The 20,524-nt window shown below is 40.8% G+C and overlaps 1 protein-coding gene across 1 annotated transcript; it reads right to left on the bottom strand.

Moving 5' to 3' along the window:
- Positions 1-209: 209 nt before the first annotated feature.
- Positions 210-19,839, bottom strand: HPGD (15-hydroxyprostaglandin dehydrogenase). The gene is made up of 7 exons (XM_083631376.1): positions 19,455-19,839; positions 17,318-17,441; positions 14,442-14,548; positions 6,355-6,451; positions 2,827-2,903; positions 2,185-2,348; positions 210-1,354 (listed from the first exon to the last, which is right to left on the bottom strand). The coding sequence occupies exons 1-7, from the start codon at positions 19,545-19,547 to the stop codon at positions 1,210-1,212; spliced, it is 807 nt and encodes a 268-aa protein (XP_083487502.1). The 5' UTR covers positions 19,548-19,839; the 3' UTR covers positions 210-1,209.
- Positions 19,840-20,524: the final 685 nt, after the last annotated feature.

Raw genomic sequence — 20,524 nt, 5'->3', positions numbered from 1 at the left:
ATGTAATAGTCAAAAATACAGCTTTCTAAGAGGAAAAAAAGCAGTACAGGGTTATTATTTCCTACTGAAAAGGAAAATGAAGTCATTTCATTAAGTATTAATAAATGACAATTGGTTCCCTTTGTATAACAAAAATATCTTGTTCACATTAAGAAAACAAACATGTACCTGAGTTAAAAAAATTAAATGCCCATTACAGAATAACCAAATTGATTTTAAAGTTTATTTTCTTTGCAGTAACTACACAGGCCACATACAAGGTTTCTGAACCATCAAATTCAGTAATATGATCCTTAAGTAGTTATTGATATTAATCCTTTACAAGCTTTCTTTAAAGAGAGAGTAACTTACAAAATGTCTTTTTTTTTAATTTTAAAATATTAGGTAGTAGCAGCCTTGGCCCTGGCATTGCTCAGGAATTCTACGATCCTCCCCCCTCCCCTCATCAGTGCAGCTTTGAAATCAGTGGTTAAAATCAGTGCAGTTCAGAAAGGTTCAGTCTACCATATTGATTCAAAAAGGCATCCAATTGTACCCAAACACAGACGAGGCCCTGTTACTTGATCTCAGGAACCATCATGCAAAATTTGGTTATGATAGCTTAAGATATCTGCAGATGCATAGCAAACAGACAAACTGTCCCAAATATATGGTTTAATTCTGTATTTCACACCATGGCTTGAATCCACAGATGACCTGTGTTTTGCTTAGTGTCAAACTAACTCTGATAACTACTTCCCCACCCTTTCCACACATGGGTGCTCCTGTTTTCCCCATGATTCACCCCTCAGTATGTCAAATTACCACCCAAAAGTTCACTATGTGAGCAAAACTCCTGTGATTTTTCAGTTTTCCAGGGCTGCAAATGGATTTTTTTCCTCCCTGCAAGCAATTAACATGGGGATGAGTGCTAAACTACATTCCACTAGATTTCTAGAAGTGGCTTTGACATTGTGTGAAAGACCTAGTGAAGTGTGGAAATTATCAGGGAAGGAAACATCAGGAGAATCGAATAAGCTGCCATCTGAATGCAGCCTCATATTAAGTTAAGAACTAAACTTCTAAAATTAAAAAAATAATATAAAAAATCATGTTTGTTTTGTATCTAATTCCTCACACAAGGAATATTGGCAGCAATATTTAGAACTCAGATGTACCATTAGCATTGCTTTACAACTCAAAACAATTTCATTTCAGGAATGAAAACAGTCACAAATTAGAATTCCCTGTTTCAATGGGTGCTGTGTTGTATTCATGAAAATGAATTCCTCGCTTCGTTGTTATCTTCATAACTTGTCCATTTAGTGAATCATCTTCAAGGATTTGTATCAGTCCTTTGGCAATTAGTGTTGGTCTAAAAATGAATTTAAATGATAAGAATCAGATACTCGGTCAGAATAGGTCCCCTGTCTGCTGTTAACTAAGTCTATTCTTTAAATACAATCTGCCTCACAAGAGCATGTGAGCTTACAGAATGGTGATGGCAGTTCAATGAAAGAGAACATGGGATGGGAGAGAGGAGAAAGGGTCTAACCCCCACCCCTGGCCCAGTCTGTACTCCTAATAGCTGGCATGTTGTAGAGGCTCCTTAAGTAAAGTTGAGACCTGTCTGGTATGACCTACTGCTGGTTTTTTTGTCTGTTTTCTTTCTCTAAAACTTTGCTGATGCACTTTAAGTGCTTTGATTACAGGAAAACAGGAATATAGCTCTCTCCAGTATTATTAAATAATTTCTATTAGGCTGAATTGGCATCTGTCTACCTCGAAAGACCATGGAGTGTGCCTCTAGTGGCGAAGTAAAACGCTGGAGAATCACAGCACCCGCTGTGGCTGCAGTTTTCTGCTGCTTCCTGTGTTGGTTCCTGCTGCTTCCTGTGTTGTTTTTGCTGCATTACGCAGCGGCACGGTGACCTCCCCAGGGTGCAAGCCTGGGCAGTGTGTATGGAGATCCTGGGCTGCCCAGATGACAAGACCCACCCCCTTGCCCTCGCTGATGTGGCCCAAAGGAAAGCAGAGCTTGGCTGCAGGAGTTGCCAGAAGGAAGCGTACAAGACACCATCCAACCGTTTTAGGAACTCCACTCTGTATTTGTTTAGGGTTTACTCCTTAGCCTTTTCTTCTCCCGAAGTTGTCCTGCAAGGCGGTGGGTAATCTGACAAATACCATTGTGCCTACTTTACTTACTCCAATACGCCGTAGACTTCCATCATATCTTTGATCTTGTCAATGTATGCAACATATTGACCCATGTTTTCTTCCTTGTCTATTGACTGAAGAATTGGTGTGTTGACAAAAGCAGGACAGATGGTATTTATTCGTACACCATAGTTCGCTGCCTCAGAAGCCATCTACAGGAAAATGGCAGACATGTTAAGTGTTGGTGGTGTTGGGGAATCCAGTTGCTGATCACTTATAACAATAATTATCAGAGACTAGGAAGCATATTGTATGATCAACATTTGCCAATGCAATACATATTTAAGGCAGGTGTATGATAGTATTTATGTAACACTCAAATAAACTGACTACTGTCACAAAATATGTTTCTCAGAACTAGAACTAGCCCATCCTTTGTGGCTTTAGGTTTTCCCCAATTCAGATGCTTCTCTTAGCATTGCTGTCACTTTAACGAGCTGAAAGACATTCAGAAATCCTGGCAACCAGATTCTGAAGCAGCAAGATTAATTTTTATTTATAAAGCATAGTTACTTTGAATAGCTAAGATATTCAGATAATGCAGTTATTTTATAGATGAGAGGAGGGACAATAGCAAGGTGAGTTTGTCATGTGGAAAATTATGAGAATTCTTCAGCTGCCCATACTCACGGCTATTGAACGTGTAAATCCAATTACCCCATGCTTTGAAGCACAGTACACTGGCTGGAATGCAACAGGCATAAGTCCTTTAACAATGGAAAGGAAAACAGTTACAAATATTTATTAAAATGAGCATCACTCCTGATAACTAATACTGAATGAAACTAAAAAGAACTGAGCCTGCATAAGTAAACATTTCTGGTTTTATATGTTTATTTTAAGGTTTTTACTGCAATAGAAGGTGGGAAAGATGGGCGGTTATTTTTTTATACAACTTATTAATTGCTTTTCCAATTCATGTGGTATTCAAAGCAACACACAGAATAGTTTGAAAATGAACACTTCAGAAGTGATTTTAGGGCAGATATAAGGGCTGCTTTCCATCACAAACACAAGTCATGATTTTTCATAAAGTGGCTCATTCCACATGTGGGTGCTACCAAGGTCCACAAAACAGTGCCCTGAGCATGTGGCAAACAATTCACCATAGGGAGGGATCTGAAGGTCTAATCAAGAGTCGGATTAAGACAAAAAAAAAAAATATTGAGGCTAATCCACATGCATAAAGTGAACCTTGTAAGATCCCATGTATCAGCCAAGTTCTTCTGTGAGATCCCTCCTGCACGTGTGGGATTCGTATAGTGGGCTTGTTCCATGACAATGCTCCATTGATCAACTGGGCAGCTACCACTTTAACATAAGGTTGCTTGGGAGAATTGTGGGGAACTTTAGATGGCATGCAGCCACCCCTGTCCCTGAGGATGGAGGTTCTGTGAAACATGCCTTCCCTCTTAGCGGTGTAACTGGCGCTGACATTGTTATCGTTTTGGCACCAGATCAAGACTTAATTATTTTCTCAGGCATTTTAAGGGTTTTGCTGTTTGACTCCGTCGCTGTTGTTTTGCTTTCAGCAGCCTCTGTTTATTTTGATGTAGGGTTTTATTGTTTTAGCATTTTATTGTATGGTTTGTTTAAACTATGAACTAGACTCCACCTTGGTAGGTGAAGGGCAGCTTATAAATATTTCAAAATAAATAAATAAAATGGATACGATCTGTTTCTAAACATATGTATTTGCATTTCTGTAGTTGCATATGCTACAGTTAATATTTTTGGACATCAGAAAGTAAGACTTTAGACTATAGCTATACTTCGAAGGTATTTACAAATGGTTAAGTTCTGTCAGAGTCTTTCATTAAGTTCATGGATGCTAAGAAAATAAAAATGAGAAGTTTATTGTTCTTATGTGTTTGGCTGGAGCAAGAGCTATTCACTTCTCTGTGGTGTGTGCTATTATAGTTTCGGCATTTGGGTGGGTTTTGTTTTGTGTTTTGCTGGTATAACTTCCCATGTTTACTTGAACTGGAAATAATAATGTTTAATGAACACATAGTCATAGCACCCTCTACAAGAGACAGGAAGTTCATAGATAAGACAGATTACAAGTCCTTAACTTCTCATTGTTAGCACTGCTGTTATACTGCATATTGAAAAGTGCAATTATTATTTAATTTGTTAGTAGCCCAAATCCATGAGTCTGTAGGTGACTTGCAAAAAAATTAAAATATAAAAAGTTTAAAACAACATCCATAAACAAATGACATTTTAAAATACAGTGATCTACTGTATTTTGAGCTCTCTCCTCCTATTTGGTTAATGGATGACACTAATGCTTTGACTTGGCAAATGCCACAACAGAATTTTGGAGAGCCAAAGGCACATTTTCATTGTGGAGAAATGCTTTCTTTCTTTCTTTCTTTCTTTCTTTCTTTCTTTCTTTCTTTCTTTCTTTCGTCAGGTGCTGGTGTGGTTGCTCGAGAGCAAAGAGGCAAGACTCCGTGGTATAGTGGTTAAGAGCGGTAGTCTCGTAATCTGGGGAACCGGGTTCGCGTCTCCGCTCCTCCACATGCAGCTGCTGGGTGACCTTGGGCCAGTCACACTTCTTTGAAGTCTCTCAGCCCCACTCACCTCACAGAGTGTTTGTTGTGGGGGAGGAAGGGAAAGGAGATTGTTAGCCGCCTTGAGACTCCTGAAGGGGGTCTCTATCAAATCCAAACTCCTCCCCTTCTTCTTCTTCTTCTTCTTCTTCTTCTTCTTCTTCTTCTTCTTCTTCCGATCTGTCTTTTCCAAGCTTTATTATAAGTGCAAACTATTTACAGTGAAGAGCATCGCAAGTTCATGTCTGGCTCATGTCTGGCTAGCAGTAGCAGAATCTGGGAGTGGGCGGTCCTTATACCTCCTCCACCCTAACAGTCGCATGACCCCCAACCTTCTTCTCCCTTCTCTGCGCCTAAACCTACTGCACAGCATGGGCGCTGGCAAAGGGGTACTTCCCTCCCCTCCGGTTTGCTCAGGCTCGGTGTTGAGGCTCTCCCTAGCATCCCCTGCCCCCACCACTTCCCTCCACTGGAGGTGGGGCTTCCCTCCTTGCCAGAGGAGGAACTGCTTTGCAAGATTTTCGGAGGTTCCCTATAACACAACTGCCCTTCCACCTCTCGGCTCTGAGCTGATGGCAGTTCCCTGACACTTTCTTTCTTTCTTTCTTTCTTTCTTTCTTTCTTTCTTTCTTTCTTTCTTTCAGTTCATAACATTTATACACTGTTTGATCGTAAAAAAAAACCCCCTCTCAAAGTGATTTAGAAAAAGATAAATCATTAAAATTGAGAGAAAAAATACAACCATCCTTTAAAGGCTTTAGTTTGTAGAAACAAAACTTCCCTGTGCCTTTCTTAACATTCCTGATGCATCAAATAAAACTTTTCTTTCACTCCATGGATTGGTGGTTCTTTAGTAGTGCTGGTTTTATTTTTTCTGATGTGACGCCGGTGTCAGTGAACTGGTGCAATGTTTCAGTTGTTGCTTATCTCATGAATTCTGCTCATATTGATCCAGAGCAGATTCCAAGGTGTAGTTAGCAGAGTAAAAAAACTTAAACATGTTGCAGGATTCCCAAAATATAGACCAGAGGCAATATTTCATCCAGCAGAGCTTTACTGCTACTGAAGGCAAATGAGCATAATGGTCATAAATCCAATACATTCAGGATTGGCACAGTCCATAAGAAATCCAGTTGCAGCAGACTTAACTTAAACTTACAATAACTTAGCACTTAGCATACTATATACAGAACACCACACCAGAATGAAAGAGAGATAGAAAGTGAAAACCATACTCCTTCTGGCCTATTATTATATAGTCAGTATCACCATGAGTGAAAGAGATAACAGAACCAGTTTAAACCAGCTGTTCAGCTTCTCTGAAGGAATAGCCCAAACATATGGAACCTTCCACTTGTTTTTGGGAAGAATAGAAACTTAGTGGCAGCTAGAAACTTCCACCTTGTATCACACAGAGAAGCTTCCAGAACCTTCTTGAGTCAATTAGAATAGGAAAGATCGCTACACTTTAAACCAATTCTTTTTGTACCAAGGAATGCAAACTGACAGTTTTTAAGAAATTAATATAATCTCACTGGTCTTCAAACTAATGGAAATGCAAAAAAAGCCTTAAAATAAATAAGCTATATAAACTTCTTACCTGCTAGTGATGCTACATTAACAATAACTCCTCCATTATGTCCATTTTGAGTTTTCATGTGTTCTAAGCCGATATATGTTCCTCTGATCACTGAAATCTGGTACAGAGAACAAAAAGGAAGTGTCACACTTAAGTCTCTTCTCAGTCTGACATTAATCTGTTATAATCAGACTTTCAGTAAGTATATTCAACAAGTTTAAAATCACTGTGGTTGTTTCCCTTTGTATTCCTAAAACATATAAGTTATCTAGAAATAGATTATTCAGGCATCAATACTTTGATCTGCCTCCTTTTTTACAATGCCCCTTATCTTCAGCACTTATAAGTGGTCTTCTAGATTTCCTAGAAATTCTGATTAACGGCAAATGGACCTAGAGTCCTTCTAGGTGCCTGACAAATTAACTGTAGAACAACTTCACCCATGTCAAGGTACCATGTTTATGAAGTCTGAAACCCTAAAAAAGGGAAGGGGAATTAGATCTGGCCAGAGAGCCAGATCCAGAAGTGACCAACCCTCCATAGGTTGACAGGTAGGTGGCTTGGTCACCATGAATTTGCACCTTTGTCAGAATGCAGGATGACAGAAAAAAGCACCAGGTTCTAAAAGTGCCACATTCTGCCTGCAAAGGAAGAATTGGGAGTATATTTAAATTACATTCCTGATTCTTCATTTGCAGCAGCCATGGCTTGAACTTTTCCACATCTGAGGATGGCTCAGCAAAAAAAAACCTTATGGACCTAATAAAGCCTGCAAGCCCAAGAATCTTCAAAACTTATCATTTTCACTTCTGTGGAGAAGATACCTCTCCATGCTTGCTGTGAGAGTGGAAGGAAATTTTCACCTAAGTTGCACATGTGTGCAACCACTGCACACAGTTATTCCAGCAAGAAGTTGTGCATTGTGTGCAAAGGCTGCAAAAAGCAGAGCTTGCAAGCTTCCCCACCACCCCCTCTGCAGTTTTGAAACTCCTTGTCAGCTTCCCCTCTACAGTGAAGGGGCTTCTCCAATACTGTCACGGTTTCACTTTAAGCAAGAACTGTAGAAAGTACAACAGCTTGTTTAAAGGGTTATCTAGCCCAGAGGTTCCCAAACTATAGTTTACAGCCCACTGGTGGTCTGCAGGCTTCATTCAGGTTGTCCGCATAGTCTGAAATGCATAGGTGGAATCTAGACAACCCCCTTACTATACAGTACAGGCAAAACTAATGGAAGGGTTTCAAATTTCCAAGAATCACACAGCTATTGTGAACAACCTTTGCAGAACTAGGGCAGGAGCGGGGAGAAAGTTTGTAAATTCCACCATTACACTTTACAATCTTTGATTGGTGGGTCAATAACATATATAATTAGTGCTTATTGTCCCATGCCTGGCAGTTGGATGGGGAAACTGTTGTGCGAGGGAGAAGTAAACACACATATACTGTATGCATGAACAGGTGTTTGGAAACTCCACTGCCACACAAGACATTTCACAGAATTTCCACTGCTATTCTGCACCATAAGAATGTAAGAACAGGCTAGTGGCCCATCTAATTCAGCATCCTGTTCTCAACACCTATCCAGCTTCCCCCAACAGTGGAAACAGAGTACAGCCAGGTATTGATATCCTCCATGAATTTGTCCAGGCCTCTTTCAAAGCCATTACTGCCTCTTGTGGGACTGAATTCCATAGTTTAACTATTTGTTGTGTGAAGAGGTACTTGATACAATACGATACGATAATCTTTATTGTCATTGTCCCATACAGAACAACGAAATTGAAAAAAACTACATAAGACATTCAGAAATCAACAAGCCTGCTATCCCAGCTATCCCAGCCTGGTTAACCCCCTAAAAACTCTAATACCCCGTAATTAAATACAATATACTCCCACAGAGACTACCCTACACTGTGTTTAAAACCAAAATCTCATTTGGATAAAAACTGTTTCTCAGGCGGCTAGTCCTAGTCTTTATAACCCTGTACCTTCTTCCAGAAGGCAGAAGCTGAAAGAGATCATTTCCAGGGTGCGTACTATCCTGCACTATCTCTGCAGCTTTCTTATGACACCTGGACTGTCTGTCCTGAAGGTTCCAACAGCCAGATTCAGTAGATTCCCACAAGTTCTAGTGTTATGATACACTTCAGTTAGCAAAGACACCAGGGTATGCAGTACTGGTTAAATCGTGTCCTCCCTAAAAGAGGACCTGGTGAGACCTGGAGACCGACCTCCTGTGTTGTGGGTGGGTTGGATTGCTCAGCCACAACACCTGATTGGTAGGTCCCTCATTGCTGGGTTCAATCTGACCAATGGGGCACAGTCCAAACGGATCGAGGGACCTATATATACCAATGCACATGACCCAGAGCTTCCTCTTTCAGCTTGTGCATTCGGAACACCTGCCTACCTCTCCCTATTTTTAGGGCATTGTGCGATTAACCTTGCTATGCCGTCATGTGTCATCTGTTGTTGGGACAGGGGCACGGCAGGAATTTCCCCACTTGGCTGATTGGCTGTTGCCATTTGGGTTTTGCCTGCCGCATAGCAAATAGTTACAACTTGTAAGGTTGTGGATAGGCACTGGTTCTGGTGGTAGGGATGGGGGAGCGGTCTCACCATCCCTACGTGAAGAGAATTCCATTAAAGGAATCCAGGGACTCAGCTGGTTTGGTCAACCCCTGTGAGGGGGTTGTGCCCATGCCTGAGTCCAGGGGGGCATCTGGGTGGTGAACAGAGTCTGTTCCTGGCTTTTCACCTTCCCAGGTGTTCACCCTTGGCTGACCTATGCTGGTGCCCTGGGTCAGCGCTGCCTACAAGGGTGCAAGGAGCTAGTCGAACCAGAGCCTATGCAACCACTCACCTTCTGTAATCAATAAAGTTGTGGCCTAAATTCTGCCAAAAACCAAAATTTGAGTCATGTGTGAATTTATTTAGGGGGGAGGTCTCTGGGTCTGAACACGCAAAAAGTAATCATAATGTTATGCACAGCATATCTTCTCTCTGATGTCTGTTCTGGGTACTCATTTGCTTTGAGCATTCTGAAGAACAGGAAGAATAATAAGTGACTCGGATTTCCTTGTTCATCACATCTGGATTGTCTACATGCCCCGCCCCCTGGCCCTGGATCTTGTACTCATCCAAAGCAAGTCTTTCAAATGCTCTCCACTTCTTAACCAGGACATAACTGACTTCCCCAATAGCTCTTTTCAGTTGCATAATTATTATTTTTTCTGGCAGCTTCTAGTCCTGCAAGTATGAATATGAATATTTACCACCAGACCTGTCTCACTCATCATGACGCAAGCAAAATTATGAAGAAGAAGAAGCGCATCATGCCAACTTCCTCTTATGTCATCCAGTTTCGAAGAGGAAAATCAAGAGATGTGGGTAACCTCCCATATGTAACCCTTCATCAGTCCTAGAACTCAAGTAAATACCTTCTGTCTCAATATCACTCTCTAGGCACATCCCCCCATTAATAGATTTTTCTCCCATACCCTTTCATTTGTCAAGCATATTGCTACCATCTTTCTTCATTGTGAACAATATGAACATCTGCACACTTTTCAACACAAATGTTTGTTAAAAGCCTTAGTAGCTTATGCTAATTTTGTACGTAGTAGCATCTAGACACCAGCTTATTCTATATGTCATTTGCCTGATAGTTCTACAACAAACAGAACACTTTACACTAGTAATAGCTAGTGATCAATTCACAACTAAGGGTAGATCCATTTAAAGTGAAGTACTTTCAACTTTCCTTAATTTCAGTAGAAAATATTTGAGTACTAAAGTTCCCACTGAAGGGCAAGATCCCCTCCCCATTAATTTTGGAATTTGGAACCTGGAATTTAAAAGTCAGTGGTTTGTTATTTATTTTTATTTATTTTAATATAGCTTTACTCTCTTGCTATAAAAATATTCAAAGTAGCAAACAAAATACAAAAGTTAATGCTATATATCCCAAATTATCAATTAATATCACAATGAAGCTATAAAAATCAAGACTGAGTCATGCAGCAGCAAAGTCATTTAAAAGGCAATATTTTGCTCTCTCTCAGCAAACTCATTTAAAAGGCAATATTTTGCTCTCTCTTACCAACTTTATTTTAAATCCTGCATGAGAAAGTTCTGTGTCAGGATGATTTTTGTGAGATGCGACAGGACAATATGTCTTGTTAGCCAGTTTTTGCCTTTAGTATGTGTGTGTAAGGAGTTTACATAAGGGAACTAATAGAGATATAAAAGGGAACAATTATTGTTTTGGTCTACCAGTTAATTGAATAAAAACGTGCCTGAACAAACCACATGCAATCAAAATTCACCTTCTTTAAAATGCCTTTGAGCATTTCCATTTCTTACTGACAGCAAATTTGGCTTATGCATTGCTTTTTTTAAAAAATGCAATCAGTTGCATAGAGCAGGCATAGGCAAACTTGGCCCTCCAGATGTTTTCGGACTACAACTCCCATCATCCTTGACCACTGGTCCTGTTAGCTAGGGATGATGGGAGTTGTAGTCCCAAAACATCTGGAGGGCCAAGTTTGCCTATGCCTGGCATAGAGATTCACCAAAGGACAGAAATACATTAAAAATTGTGGAAGTCACTGCCTTGATCCTGAAAATAGCAGGCATATAATCATCACTGCAAAGTGTAAATCACTTCACTGTTTAGCTGTTACTAATTAACAGTTCATATAATGTATATGTTGTCTGGGGTGTTAGGGGAGGGGTGGTACCTCTGGTGGGAGACACAAGCTCCTTCTTGGCTTCTAGAAACTGTCAGCATGTGACAGTGGCCATACCTGGGAAATGGCTTTGACTGGCTGGCTAAACCAGGTGAGGGTAGCTGATGGGTCTCAAATGGTTAGTTATGGGCTTCTGGCAGATTGAGTGGACAAGACTAATAGTGGGTCCAATGGTCAAGAAGGCTGTTTCAGCACGCACTGTAGAGGAAAATGAGGGGCAGATGGGGCTTGCTACCCCAGCAAAGTAGCTCATTAAGGATAAGGAATACCCTGATCCATAATCTCTGATGCCTTGCAGCTATGCTGTTTCCTGATAAGGGCTTTGGGTGTAAACTCCAGGGAAAATCTGTACCTGCTGCCTTGCAGGATATCTTTGGGAAAAGAAAAGACTAAGGAGTAAGACTTACACAAATCTGGAATGGAGTCCTAAGACAGTTGATGGTGCCTTGTACATCTCTTTCTGACAACACCTGCAGCCAAGCTGGTGCCAAACATATTGCTCTGCTTTCCTTTGGACCACATTAGCAAGGCCAAGGGGGGAGGATCATCTGGGCAGCCCAGGACCTTCATATACCTCCCAGGCTTGTACCCCAGGGAGGTCATGTTGGTACTGCTTATGCAGTGATTTGACTTCACCACCAACAATACTGTATACTGAGCTGCCTTATGCTGTGATAAACCACTAGTCCATCTGAACCAGAACTAACTTGACCAGCAACAGTCTCCAAGGTACCAGACGGAGGTGTTTACTAGACTTTTAAAATCTTTGAAACTGAACATGCCAAAGACTCAACCTGCTTCTGTGTTCTATGTGCCATGAATCTATGGCCTTTTCCAATCTTTTAGGCTATTAAGCTACTTCATTATGAGATTTAAGAATGGAATCCTAACCATGCTTACTACGGACTTACTTTTCACACTTTAAATGAGAAATCAGATACTGTATAAGACTTTCAGTGTAAGCCTGTTTCCCTGATAGGACATTCTAATGCCAATTATATAAGGTGTGTTCACAAGTTACATTCAACGAATGTAAAATTTGTGTACACAGATAGTTGAGCTCCACACTCTGTACGTGTGTAGAGACAGCTTATACGTGTGATCAGTGCAACATGTGAACAAGCCTGCACTAACATTGTTGCTGTTATGAAATATGCTCAAATGAAGCTCTTGATCATTTTGAGCAATCGGTTTTCACATGTTATGTTTTATTCTGCATTTTCTTGTACTACCCTAGGGGACATCAAAACACCATTCTTTGTTACCTTTCTCCTTCTTTTCAAAAGCTCATTGTGGTCTTAAGGCCGACACCCTCTCCTTTATTTGTTTTAGTTTATAGAGTTTTGTACTGTGCTGGTTATTGCCTTTGTACTTTAAACTAGGACAATGACCTTGTTTAGGTCCTGCTTTTCATTTGAATTGTGCTTTACATATTGAGGCAATATCAAAAGTAAATAAGTATGCAATCATTCCTAGAGACCAGCCAGGTTTCAGCAGAGTACTGTGACACAGTGCTCACAGTGCTCATTGCTGGATCTATCTGCCAGTATTTTTTCATCACTATACCCAGCCATTGAGATGTAGTTTAGTTTGTCGTACTAAAATAGCAGTACAAGCAATGGTTACAAGTAAATGAAGCTGCAATTTAACTTTGTCTTGTAAGAAATGTAGCGTACTAAAAGACAGAATTTAGCATTGTATTATTGCTTCAGGTGCACTTTTACATACAGTGGTACCTCAGGTTACATACGCTTCAGGTTACAGACTCCGCTAACCCAGAAATAGTGCTTCAGGTTAAGAACTTTGCTTCAGGATGAGAACAGAAATTGTGCTTCTGCGGCGCAGAAGCAGCAGGAGGCCCCATTAACTAAAGTGGTGCTTCAGGTTAAGAACAGTTTCAGGTTAAGAACGGACCTCCAGAACGAATTAAGTACTTAACCCGAGGTACCACTGTAGTTATTAGACCACTAAGCCAAGTGTGAACTTCTTTCTGGCCACAATTCTGTGTATGCATACTTGGAAGGAAGTGCCACTGGAAGTAAGTACAGTGGTACCTCAGGTTACAGACGCTTCAGGTTACAGACTCCGCTAACCCAGAAATAGTACCTCAGGTTAAAAACTTTGCTTCAGGATAAGAACAGAAATCACTTGGTGGCAGGGTAGTGGCAATGGAAGGCCCCATTAGCTTAAGTGGTACCTCAGGTTAAGAACAGTTTCAGGTTAAGAACGGACCTCCAGAACGAATTAAGTTCTTAACCCGAGGTACCACTGTAAACATGCACACTATGTTCCTCATCCTCACTGTAACACAGGTTCTGTACAGTACGATCATCTCCATAGTATTTCAAATCCCACTACGTTCGGTGGGACTTAGTCCAGAGTAACTGCGTACAGGACAACAATCTTAAAACTGTTAGTGGCCATCGATCCTATCTATTCTCATAAGGAGCTATCACTATATGAATAGTGATATAGAAGAGATTAGCTTCCATGTGGCTTGCATTACCTGGCCTGAAAGCCAAGGAACATCTGACCCTATCACAATTTGATTTTGATATGGTATGAGGAATTCAAATATTCTAGCAGTACCAAAAAAAAAAAAGTATATCAGTCAACTTAAACAATTAAAAAACCCTTGTAATCTGATAATACAATTGTCATATGTAAATGTCTACATAATAAATAGCCAATAGTCATACGCTGATTCAGAGAAAACTGAACTAGATGATATGGGATGATATAGCCAGCTTTGGTTTAGGACGGAAGAATATGTAGTGGGTTTGATTTAGGGCTGAAGAATAGATAGAGGACAGGCAGAATCTGATACACAGGTACTCAGTACTGCTTGTGTCTAGGGACCAATAAACGTTAGGGCTAAGCAAAATCTGACTTTTCCCTCCTCAAGGGCTATATTAAAAGCTGCAGTTCTACAATAGTCTACATTAGACAGATACAGTATGTGAGAATTAGGAAAGCTTGACTTAGGATGCAGGGATCAAACAGAGTTTATGGATTCTGGTTCGGGGGACATGCAGGAATATACATTGATGTATATTTAAGTAAGAGCCTTTTAAAAACCTGGGTTCAAGGAAAGTTAGCAGTTCTAAGTAATGTCTTGAATAAATGCTACACATGCTTGGTTGGCAGTATGTCCCGGTGACTCTAGGACTTACTTCTATGTTAAGATGTATAGGATCAACATGTATAGTTAGTTATTATGCACTTCTAAAACAGTCAATATAAAGCATACATATGTATGTATGTATGTATCCTAAATACAGATCATATTCTTCAATTTAGAGGTTTTACAGATATATATTTTTAAATGGAAATATTTAATGTATGAATTAAGCTTACCAAGTTAACTTGGACTGTGATTTCCCAGTTTTTTTCATTATTCACTCCAGCGTTGTTAACCACAATATCCAGCTTTCCAAAATGTTCAAATGCCTTCTTAAAAGCATCTGCAAGTAAATAGGGGTTAGAGTGAAAAGATAATTTTTCATTATTTCCATACAATTCATCATTCTAGAATGATGGCAACAACACGATCTAAAGTATGAATTTTGCTTAAATGTGAATACAAAGAATTTTAACTCATCTATAGTGCTTCCTTAATTCTTCATAAAGTATATTTGTATTGTATGATAACATTTTATCAATTGAATGGATAAATTGATTCAGCCACTCAATGTTGGTGTGTTAGTCTTGCTTGTTCCTTGGTAACATAGAAGTTTTTGTAGGGCTGTTTAGGTAGGAGGCGGAGGAATGGCCTCCCTGAATCTGGCTTTGTGTTTTGTTTCAGAGCAAAGCATTAGGTAACCCTAGTGTCTGCAAAGATGAAAAACTGAATTAGTAAAGGGGTTTCTGGTGCTCATGATAGGATTTGTTTCCATGTGAACAGTAGGAACCTCATGCAGATTCCAATGTGTTTAAGTAAATATGAATACAGAATTACCATCAGAGGATGGTAATTATACAGGTTAATCCTTTAAGAACAAAATGATATGATTTGGTTTTTTAAATGTATAGACATAATCTGTAATACAATCACAGACCAAGGAAATAATTAATTGAGCAAAAATTGACCGGTTCTTGATATCTCCTTTCTAAAGCTGTTACTAAAGATCTATCTCCCCCATAGTTCTCCAGGGTCCATGATAATTAATAGACAAATATTTGCACCAAGAGTCCACAAACTGCTTCATTCCTAGATATTGTCAACTCATCCCCTTAAGTCCCATAACCTAGAAGTGATTTAGCTTTACCACCAGCCATAGTTGTGCAATCCTGCCAGGCTGACAGAAGAAGAGTTTGGATTTGATATCCTGCTTTATCACTACCCTAAGGAGTCTCAAAGTGGCTAATAATCTCCTTTCTCTTCCTCCCCCACAACAAACACTCTGTGAAGTAAGTGAGGCTGAGAGACTTCAGACAAGTGTGACTAGCCCAAGGTCACCCAGCAGCTGCATGTGGAAGAGCGGGGAATCGAACCTGGTTCACCAGATTATGAGTCCACTGCTCCTAACCACTACATTACAGTGGCTACACCACAGTGTATGCTTCTGTGTTTTTTATCTTGCCTTTAGAGATAGCTCTCCCTATTAGGAAGTGTCCCCCCCCCCGTTAGCATTGCAATCAGCTACTTTGTGTAGACTCAGTTATTTTACTTAAAATGGATTATAACTGGGGCAATGCATTACTGCTACTAGACACAGGAGCTACCTAGTTTAGCATCCTGTTCTCACAGTGGCTAATCGCTTGCCAATGGGAAGTCCAAAAGCAGAACCCGAGCAGAACTATGCTCTTCTGACCTGAAATTTCCAGCAAATTGCATTTGTGAGCATACGGTCTCCAACAGTGGAGGCAGAACATAGCAAATATGGTAATTAGCTGTTGAAAACCTTATCCTCCAGTCTCTTTTAAAGCCATCCAAGTTAATGGCCATCTACTTTTTGTGGGATCAAATTCCATAGTTTTAACCTATGCACTTTATGAAAAAGCACTTTCTTATAAGAAAGTGTGACTATACCAAAACCCTCCCATTAACTGAAAAGAATCCTGCTATTCTAGTATTTTGATGAATATCCTACTTTGTGTATGTGCCAATGACTGTTTTCTCCCTTCCAATTTAATTTTCCTTCAATAAAAATGCAACAAATTTAAATCATTATTCATATAGTGCAAATTATAAACCGTATGGTTTTCATTAGACCAATATTACAATTTGTAAGTCCTTACAAACCATCTCCCACCAAATCTTTCTGCTCTATTGTTTTTCTGAGGTAAGTACCTGTTTTCTTTTCTTTTTTAAAAAAGTGGTGATCCCATAACCACACATTCCTGTTCAGAAAATGGTATCAGGAAGACTAATACAGCTAATGAAGAGTTAAAACAAAAAACAAAATTCAGACAGAATCTTTCATGAAAAGTCTCTTGGTCCAAGTGTTTAGGGCTTCTGTGTTACTTATTTGGACTGCTGAACAAATGTGTGAAATAACAACTTGTATTAAATACTATCAGTTGCTGAAATGTTCTCTGCACTGAGCAAAGTCCCATTGTAGCCATTTAGAATTCAGCTTCCTTCTATGTAAATATGCATAAGATTACAGCACAGATCTCTAAACTCCCAACAAGTCTCAATTCCTCCAGACACTAAGAGCAGCCTTCCAATCTGCACTGTAAATTGCTTTTTAAATTTGGGGACACTAAAAGAATGTTAGTTATGCATAAATGGAAGTGCTATCTTTAATGCTAAACTATACTATTGGGTTTATTTCAATACCAAGTAGCTGTTTTGAAATAAATGTTTTCTTCTCTCTTCCCTACATATGACAATTGGCTTTCAATTTCATTTTTTTTATAACGCTTATTTCAATATCTAATGTCATGGACTAGGTGGTAATGTTCTGTATTAAAGTTTAAGAATAAAACAAAACACGGTACTGTACTTGTAAAACAGTTTTTCACATATTGGGTTCATGCAAACATCACAAAATATCCTGTAATTTATTTTTCTTTGTAATATGTCAACTAATTCAATCTAGGAAACACATTGCTGATGTTTCACATTTGTAGATTTCCTACACATTTATAAATCCTGGTTGGATATTGGCTTTCTTCACCAAAGCCTAACCTGCACAGATTTTATATCTATAACACATTTTCTTCCCCTGACTCTGACAGGATAAACAGCAGGGGACACCCACACCCACACCCCTTTTCTTCTTTACCTTTTAGTTTTTCTTCACTTGAAACATCACAAGAAATAAATATGGTCCTCTGTGCTTCAAACTGCTTGTCAAAGGCATCTTTGCTTGCTTTTCCTCGTTCCACATTCTGATCCACAAGTGCTACCTGAGTGAAATGGATAATGACAATAAGATTATGAGAGATAAGAAAGAATGATTATGTTCTTCATAGGGAGAAGGGAAGATCTGTTTTAGAGGGTGATAAGAAGGCTGACTATCTAGGCAGCACCAGATTTTGGGTAGTACAGGTGGTTCCCTTCAGAGAGGGCACCAAATTGAGATGATCCATAATTGAGAAGATCCATTTGGGGGCGCCAAATTTTGGCCTTGCACAGTGTGCCATATTATGAAAAATTACCAAAGTCTGCCCCTTAGCATTACATAAGATAATGTGTGAAGAAATTATGTTTACATGATATTCAGTATACAATGTATATACTAGACATACACTGCACATAACGTTCATGCATGATCCAGCTAACAAGCACACTATGTCCCGTTCAAAGGGAAGATTAAGCTTGTGCTTCCATCTTTCCTAATTAAGTCAATAGGCATTTAAAGTGTTTAATATTTGCCGGATGCTTCGTATGTCTAACAGTGCAATACAATGGATGTTTACGCAGAAGTAAATGGCACTATGTCAGATGGGACTCACTTCCTAGTAAGCATCTTTGAGTGCATGTGCAAAACAACTTGCCAGGTAGTAAGGCACCTTCTGTTTCAACTTTTAAACACCAGCTGAAAACTTATTATTATTATTGTATCAGGCTTATGCAGGCAATTAAGACTCTTATCTTTTCACAATAGATAGTTGGCTTCTGATTTTAATTTTAATTTTTATTAAATAGCTTTTAATACAGAATTGCTGCAAACTACTGTATGGGAAATGCACCCAGAAGACAAAATGTATGAGAGAAATTAGTGATCTGACATGGTTAACCTTCCTGCCTCTATTCCTTCCCGCTCCCTTGCTTGTGTTAAGCTTTTTGATGGTATGAGAACAGTCTTTAATGTCCTGAGAGAGATGGGAGCCCCACACAGTTGCCTTAATCAGGTGTGGAGGATATGCTGGGTACCTTCTTTGATGTTGGACATAGTTTTGAGAAAGTGAGGCATCGGGAGGGGATGGCTAATGGATGATCGGCACATGGCCAGTCTGGCAAGCCAGAGTCTGGCAATGCTATCTATAAAATCGGATGGTTTGGGCAGAGTTTCTTTGAAGCTGGTGCACAGACTGATTGGCCGCAGGGCCCTGCAAACTGAGGCTACCTGGGAGAGTCTCTTCCAAGCGGCAGATTGAACTGCTTGCTTGGTATGTATACATCGCTTGCTGTTTTAGAATAAAATCTTTAATCTTCTCACTCACTTGCATATTTTGTATTACTTCTCAATCTCATTTTAAAAGAACCACCTTGCCTCTGGCAACAACAACAACAACAACAACAACAACAACAACAACAACAACAACAACAACAATATAATAATATTTATACCCCGCCCATCTGGCTGTGTTTCCCCAGCCACTCTGGGCGGCTTCCAGCAAAATATTAAAATACAAGAATTCTTCAAATATTAAAAGCTTTCCTGGCAAGACAGCTACTCTGATTCCTTTTAATGAATAGCAGTATATCATATCTGATAACTAAAGAATAAAAACAAAACAAAATAAGGCCCATTGAATTCAAAGGGACTTCTTTCTGAGTTACTAGGAATAGATCTGACCTTTGAGTGTATGTATGGCTAAGGTTTTGTCTCTATAGTGACGGCCAAGCAAACGCATACATACGTGTATGCAAACAGAGATGCACACGTATACTGCGTAAATACACGTGTCTGTAGCATTTGTAAGTATCATTTTGAATACAGACACAGTGGATACATTTGAGCACGTAAATGTATGCATTTTGCACATACGCAGCGTACTTTGAAACACACACTCTTTCTCACACACAGGAGCTTCACAGCCCACAGCAAACGCGGGAGGAAGACCAATAGCTTCGCGGGAGCCACGGCGCGCACGCAGAGGAGGAGCCCGGTTGGTTGCTGCGTCCTCGAAGCTAGGCGCCCTGCGGAGGCGACGCGGAGAAGGCGCGAGCCCAGATGCCCCCCACTTCCTTACCTTGCAGCCCTTCTCCAGCAAGGCTCGGGCGAAGGCGTTCCCGATGCCCTGCGCTGCCCCCGTGACCAGAGCCACTTTGTCTTTCAGGTGCATTCCGGCGGCCCGCGGGAGCGCTCTCCCCCAGTGCCCTGCCTCTGTCTCTGGCCGCCCTTCCTCAGGCAACTGGGGATTGATTTATTACTCGCTCCTCGTTTTTAATCTCCCCACAGCCTCGAGGGTTTTCCCCCCCTCTTCTTCTCCCCCCTTCCCCTCCCTCGCTCCCTCCTCTCTTTTCTTTTTTCGAAGGAGGCGGGAACGAGGGAAGTGCCTGAAGTCGGAGACACGAGTACGCACGAGCGCGCCGAAGGAGCCCAACTTGGTTGTCACCTGCCCCGGAGTTGCCACCCGCCCTTTGTCCCTCCCCTCCTCCACCTCCAGCCGCCGCTGGCGCTTCCCCTTCGGGAGGGACTATCGGCGGCGCGGACGGGAGCCGTCGGCTGCTCTGTCCCTGGGTCTGGTTTCGGACAGAGCGCGGCCACCAGCGCCTCAGGCAGCCCTGGAGATAAAGGGCGAACCGAGCTGCTCTGGCGAGAGAAACTAACCCCCCTTCACCCCCCCACTCCTCCGCATCTCGTTCCTTCTTACCGCCTCCTCTTGATAAGCAAATTAGAGAGAGATATATTTATTTTTCCAGGCTGTCTTCATTTCTGTTCGACAGCCTCCCGCGAAAACAAGCAACTTCTCTCTGGAGAGGGACTTTCCCTCCCTCCCTCCTCCTCCTCCCTTCCTTTCTTTGGCAGCCCCTGAAGCCAGGCACGTTTTCCTTGTCCCAATTTGCAGGATAAGGGCAGGGCGAAGAATTGCAACTACCGAAGAAACAAAAGATCCTCGATCAGGATAGGGAGGAGGGGCAGGGCAGCTTTTCCTCAGAGACCATCCGTATGGGTGGGTGTGCCCCTGTAAGCAAATATTATTGCTGCCATAGCTTTCTTCACCTTTGCAAGCCTTGGCCTACAGGGGAGGGTTGGGGGAAGAGTATCCAGCACCCGCTGCTTTCCTTGTAGGTGTCTGATCCTTTCGTTTTCAGCATC

Source organism: Podarcis filfolensis (genome assembly GCF_964270895.1).
Source record: "Podarcis filfolensis genome assembly, chromosome: 9".
NCBI lineage: Eukaryota > Metazoa > Chordata > Lepidosauria > Squamata > Lacertidae > Podarcis > Podarcis filfolensis.
The sequence above is the reverse complement of the archived record's forward strand: the minus strand, read 5'-3'. Positions and strand labels throughout refer to the sequence as shown.

Coding starts and splice junctions, on each gene's coding strand:
- HPGD (XM_083631376.1), bottom strand. CDS start 19,547: ATGCACCTGAAAGACAAAGTGGCTCTGGTCACGGGGGCAGCGCAGGGC. Junction 17,442..19,454: donor TGCTGGAGAAGGGCTGCAAG/GTAAGGAAGTGG, acceptor CATTTCACTCAG/GTAGCACTTGTGGATCAGAA. Junction 14,549..17,317: donor AAGTGAAGAAAAACTAAAAG/GTAAAGAAGAAA, acceptor ATTTACTTGCAG/ATGCTTTTAAGAAGGCATTT.